General features: G+C 42.7%; 1 protein-coding gene across 3 annotated transcripts in view; it reads left to right on the top strand.

The window, feature by feature from the left end:
* Positions 1–888: 888 nt before the first annotated feature.
* Positions 889–6,000, top strand: part of TEX10 (testis expressed 10) — a 52,776-nt gene continuing 47,664 nt past the window's right edge. The window contains exons 1-2 of one of the 3 annotated variants that reach the window (XM_032164684.2): positions 889–1,059; positions 4,437–4,625. In XM_032164684.2, coding sequence (XP_032020575.1) covers positions 4,446–4,625 — 180 coding nt within the window. In that variant the 5' untranslated portion in view covers positions 889–1,059; positions 4,437–4,445. Of the gene's footprint in view, positions 1,060–1,116; positions 1,275–4,436; positions 4,626–6,000 lie in introns of those variants that run through there. The other 2 variants (XM_058444714.1, XM_058444713.1) reach the window with 2 other exon arrangements.

The following is a 6,000-nucleotide window of genomic DNA, read 5'->3' as shown; positions in this document are numbered from 1 at the left end:
TTCCAGGCAGATTGTGGTGATGTGGCCATATTGCCAGCAAAGGGAGGGCAGGGTTTCTAGCGCTGCCGCTTTATCTCCGATTATGGAACAGGCATGGTTTTAGTTCCAGTGCTTGGGTCTCCCTGGATTTAGACATCATTCCTTTGAATTCCCACCCAATATAATGAAGGTCAATATCTTCGCCAGCTTTACTAAGTCTTATATCTGGTGAGGTGTAGAGACAAATTTGAATCAAGGTCTTAAGTCCTTACCTGGGGCTCTCTCTTCCATGCCATCATGCCAGTCTTTGTGAAGACATTTTTCAAAGGCTCATTCATATCTCTTTTCTAGGAATTTTAGTTTATTTCTTTACTTAACTTCAGAAATTAATTTCTCACTTCATTTTAGTAGCAGGAATGTTAGTGCTGAGAAACTGAAATGTTAGAGAGAATCCTTGACCAAGACTTCCAGGCTCTAGATACTAGGTGTGTCTTGCTCTAATTAAGGAAATCTTATCTGCTCCATCTTAGCCCAGTTTAACGTCCCCAGGAATTCCATCTTTTGCAGTCCCAAACTTTTCCCTTTTTCAATTCAGTGCAACTTATACTCTTCTCTGAAAGTGGCTCCAGGTCTGAAGAACTGTGGTCTGGGAGGAAGAGAAAAGGCATGCTCAGCTATAAGCAGGCCCACATCCCCTAAGTTGCCTGCCCATCAAGTTATGGGCTGGACTTATGCGCCACGCTTTGTCCGGGGACCTTGCGCTGTCCTCCCTCCGGTTCCCACAGAGCAGGGGGCTTCCGGCGCGGTCCCCTCCTCTGTGGGCGGGGCCTACTGCTCCCGCTCCCGCCTCCCCGTTTGCGCGCGGCTGCGGGCTGCGATCACGTGAGCACAGTAGGGAGGGGGAGGGGCCCTGATTTCCGGGCGGCGGAAGGAGACGCGGCCGCGTGAGGACGAGGCTATTTGAAAACACGCTCCGGGAGCTAGAGCCTGAGGCCGGCGGCGCACGCTGTTGCCCCGTGGGCTTCTGCTCGCTCGCTTTTCCCCTCGGGCTCAGCGCCCCGGCCGCGGCCGGGTCCTCAGGTGAGCGGCCGTCGCCCGTCGGGCCGGGTCCGCCCGGGGCGCGGGACTGAGCGTGGTGGGGCCGTCGCCCCCCGATCCGCGGCCCAAGCGGGCAGAGTCGGCCGTGGACGATGTGCGTCTCCCGGGTCTGGGCCGCGGCGTCCCTCAGAGCCGGGCCTGGGTGTGCGGCCGGCACTGCGGGGGCGGGACCCCCTAGGGCGTTTGCGGAGCTTCAGGTGACTGGGCGGGTTCGCCAGGTTTCGGGTCCGAGAGAGTTTTAGGCCGGAGTGTGTGAATCGGGCCCCACTTCCCCGACTGTGGTCCTGGCCGGCGTCCCTTGGAGTAGGAGGAACGATGGTTTCTTAAAACCCACGGTGTGTTCACCTCTGGGATGGATGCAGGACCGAATACGGAGTGGGGATGAGCTGGCGTCCCCTGTTCCGCCCTCTGGTCGCCCAGGCGGGAGAGTTAAGCGAGCGGAAGGGGACCACCAGTTTGCTGGGGTCGCCCCTGCCTAGGCCATTTGCTTTTTGGGAAGTCTGTCGCCTCTGGTTGGCCCCTCAGTGGAGTTTGGAGGAACTCATGAGTTAGGGTTTGGGGAGTAAATTATCAAAGGCCGAGTGCAGTACGATCGTTCTCTCTGATTTTTTTTGGAAAAGAAGGTGGAAATGAGGAAGGGTAAGAAGGTGGCAGGCAAACTATTTATAGTTGGAATTTAGTTCGATTGAAATCCTAAAAACGCTAGGATCTGCCTTTTGTTGGAATTAGCAGAAAAGACCTACAGCAGGAATGTGTGACATTCAGCTTTGAAACTATTGGGGATCGCAAACCTAAGGACTAGTGATGTGAGCTCCTCCTCTGAGACTGGCGTTCCTACCTTTTGCTAAAAACCGGCTACTGTAAAAGTGGCTTAGTGGGACTTTTTGATTTGCTGTGTTGTGAAAATCCTTGTTATAAGTTAAAGTCAATTACTAGTAGAACTTTGAGAGTTCTTCGCATAAAAATGCTTTGTATCCTATAATATTACTAGGTTTGAAAAGTCAAGGAAGGTCAGCCTTCTTAATTTTCTTAACAGAGAAAGCATTAATGTGACTAATACAGAGCGACAGATAATATGGCATAAAGTTGACAGTAGACTGTTGAAGATCCATCAGGTGGTTAATGGCTAAATAGAACCCACAGGAGTGGGGGAGGAAGGGAGTTAATTTTTCTGAATGTCCTGTACCATTTACTTTCGTGTCTGGTACCAGCTAGTAATAAAATTGTAGGAAAAGCTCACAAAGTGTGCTTGCTTAATTAATGAAAACCATTTTTGTATTAAAAGAGGCCAGATGAGTATCATGGCCTTCTTTTTAGGCCTTATTCCCTCCCACCCACCCACCCACCCCCAGCTTTTTTTTTTTTTTCAGACTAAGGTAACTAGAAGTGTGGGTGAGATGAAAATTTGGGAATAGGGACAAATGAAATAAGCCAAACTGTTTTGCCACGAAGACTTCCAGTCTTCAGGTTAAATTCTGGTACATTAAAGGTGTCTTTGCAGAGCTCAGTTCCGTGAAGGAATCCCTCTTGAACTTCTTGATAAAGGCGTGACTTCCAAACTTTTCTGAGGTACATTGTTAAAATGGGTTTAGTACCACCTACCTTGCATGGTTCTGTGCAGATTGTTTACTGAGGTACACAATGCATCTAGTACCGGCCTTGGTGTGTACTGATCCTGAGACTTGAGGGACACGCACATGTTTATGCTTTGAGCATATGTATTTAACCATGTACCAGGCACAGTTCTGAGTGTTTTACAATTGTGTATGATTATCCCTATTTTGTAGATAGAAATTGGGACAGTGTACAGCTGGAAAGCGTCAGAGTTTGGATGAAAGCCTAATCAAACTGGTTGTAGAATTGGTTCTTAACCTGTGGGAAATCCTATCTCATGGCGATCTAATATAATATAACCCTGTAATTAAGTGAATTTGGATATATTGTCATAGTTCATTGGCTTCTGAATTTCTTGAACTTGAGCTGTTCAGTATTGCAACTATTAATATTGTAATAACGGAAACTTTCGTTTTACCCATTTTTTTTATACCCTCATATGTAGCATTGTCACTTTTTATGGCCAGGCACAGGATAATTATGATAAACCAGGAGATTAGCAGAAGTTGTATATATTCCAGAGGTACTTACCCTATTCAAGTGGTGTACAGTATTGTTCTCAGGTGTGGAAAAGGCTTCAAGAAGAATTTAGCTGGTTCCAGGTAGAAGAGGCTATTGTTTTAGATAGAGGTTAGCTTGTGGGAAGATAAAGCTGGAGAGGATGGATGGGGCCACATTAGGAAGGACCTCATATGTCCTGCTAAGGAGGTTTTACTGTGTATGAGGAGTAGACAACTGAGAGCTCTTGAGTCTTGGTCATGAGATCTGTGTTTAGAGAGAGCTCTCTCGTAAAGGGCCGGTGGACTAGAGAGTAGACACTAGATAGTAGGCAAGAGTACCAGTGGGGAAAGTATTGAATGGTAGAAATAAAGTACTTCTTAAAAGTAGTGGCCTGGAAATGGGTAAGAGACACAGATCAAAGATTTCATGTGTAAGTACAAGGTTTGGAATGTGGTATAGAGGGGGAGGAAGTACAAGATGGCATGGTGTTATGCCTGAGTTAGTTATTATAATAGTGGCTTAGCTGGTCTTTGTTCCTTATCCCCCTGTTACATTGTATTTCTTTTTATGCTGCTTTTTATCCTTTTTGGGGACCAAGGGGGAATACTGTTTTCTGTTTAGTCTGAAGTTTATTCACTTTTGCTATGCTAGGTTTATCCCCTACACCTGATCTTTATCTTGTTTTCCTTGCTCTTGAAAGGCCTATTATTCTCCTTGCTGTGTATTTGAATATTACCCATTTTTCAAATGCTCAGCTTAGGTTCATGAATCTTTTTCTAACCGTTATAGGCTGCATTAAAGAATAACATTGGTTTTCCAACTTTGTTTGGTATTGCTAGAGAAGTTCCTCTGAGGCTTTTACGAAGACCAGGAGCACACCAGCAGATACAAGTTATATCTCTAGCAAGTCTGTGCTACTCTCCTACACTCGAACAAAGGAAAAGAAAAAAAAAAAACATTTCAGAAGGTTTCCCTTTAGCACATAGCTTGACAAAAGGTTCTGTGACCCAAGAAACTTTGCAAAACCGAGGCAAGACTGTTGCCTTGTTACAGTATTTTATCACTAAACTGAGTTTTTAATAGTTCTTAACAGCATTTTTAAATATTTTGATCTTTCAGCATAATCAGATTCTTGATTACGATTGAAATGTTACCGTAGTATGTGTTGCAAAGTGCCTTTTTTCTTCTTTTATCATTTATTCTTGTCTCTATCCATTGCTTTTAATTAATTCTTTTCATTATAGTAGTCGAGAATGACTAAAAAAAGAAAACGCCAAGATGATTTTCAAAAAGTAAAATTGAAAGTTGGTAAAAAGAAGCCCAAATTACAAAATGCTACTCCTACAAACTTTAAAACAAAGACTATACATCTGCCTGAGCAACTCAAAGAGGATGGAACACTTCCAACAAACAATAGAAAACTTAACATAAAGGTAAATCATAAATCTTGTTTTGACAAAATAAGATTTTCTTTGGAATCATGTAGAATGTTATATTTTTGTGAAAATTTGTCTAAACTCTTAGAGTAAATAGTTTGCCTAGGGTCATAGGGTTTATTGATGTTTGGAGTTTATCTTTTACCCAAAGATCTCTCATGCAGCTGTGTCTTTCCACTTCCTCCAGAAATGTTTGCTAAACTAAATGCACAGTTGTTTCTCCCTGGTATATTTATTTGATGATTTAATTTTTTTTTTTTTTTTTTGAGACAGGTCTCACTCTTACACCATGTTGAGCACAATGGGGTGCTATCATGGCTCACTGCAGCCACGACCTTCTGGGCTCAAGTGATCCTCCTCCTTCAGCCTCCCAAGTAGCTGGGGCTACAGGCGAGCGTCACCATGCCTGGCTAATTTATTTTTTTGTAGAGGCAAGGTTGCAATATGTTGCCCAGGGTGGTCTCAAACTCTTGGATGCAAGCAATCCTCCAGCCAAGGCCTCCTGAGGTGCTGGGATTGTAGGCATGAGCCATGGCACCTGGCTATATCTGGAAATAATTCTTACATGTTTTTGATGTGTCAAATTTTTGATGAACAGTTTTCTAGCTGTTTTTTTTAGCTAATTAAGATACAATCCTGTCATTCATTTTTGAACCCATACAGCACATAGTTTATTATAGGTTTGTAGTAAATACTTGAAGTCAATTGAAGTTTGAGAAGTGTTGCTTAAGAATCTAACAGCTTTATGGAGACATAATTTATACATAATTAAAATCTCTCATTTAAAGTATACAATTCATTGGTTTTGGTATATTTACAGAGTTAATGCTACTATCACCTTAATCTAATTTTAGAACGTTTTTATCACTCCAAGAAGAAAACCTGTACCCATTAGGAATCGCTTCTCATTTCTTCCAGCCCTAGGCAATCACTAATCTACCTCTGATATCTATAGATTTGCTTATTCTGGAAAGTGCATATAAATGAAATCATACAATACATGGCCTTTTGTTATTGGCCTTTTACTTAGCACAGTGTTTTGGAGGTTCCTCCAGGTTGTATGTAGCTTGTAGCATATATCAGAACAGTAGTTCATTCCTTTGTATTGTCGAATTGTATTTCATTGCATGATTGGGTCACATTTTGTTGATCGCTGAGCAGTTGATGAACATTTAGTTTGTTTCTGGTTTTTGGCTCTTATGAATAATGCTGTTATGAATATTTGTGTGTAGGTCTTTGTGAGGATATACATTTTTCAAGTTTTGCTTTTTAAGCTCTGAAGGTTAAATAATACTAAAGAGTTATTTAAAGTTATTTTTTCCCAAAGGTTACATAAATTATTCCACAGATAAAATTGTCAAGTAGTATACTC

Source organism: Hylobates moloch, unplaced genomic scaffold (assembly GCF_009828535.3).
Source record: "Hylobates moloch isolate HMO894 unplaced genomic scaffold, HMol_V3 SCAFFOLD_10, whole genome shotgun sequence".
NCBI classification, from domain to species: Eukaryota; Metazoa; Chordata; class Mammalia; order Primates; family Hylobatidae; genus Hylobates; species Hylobates moloch.
This window is presented reverse-complemented; position numbering and strand designations above follow the sequence as displayed.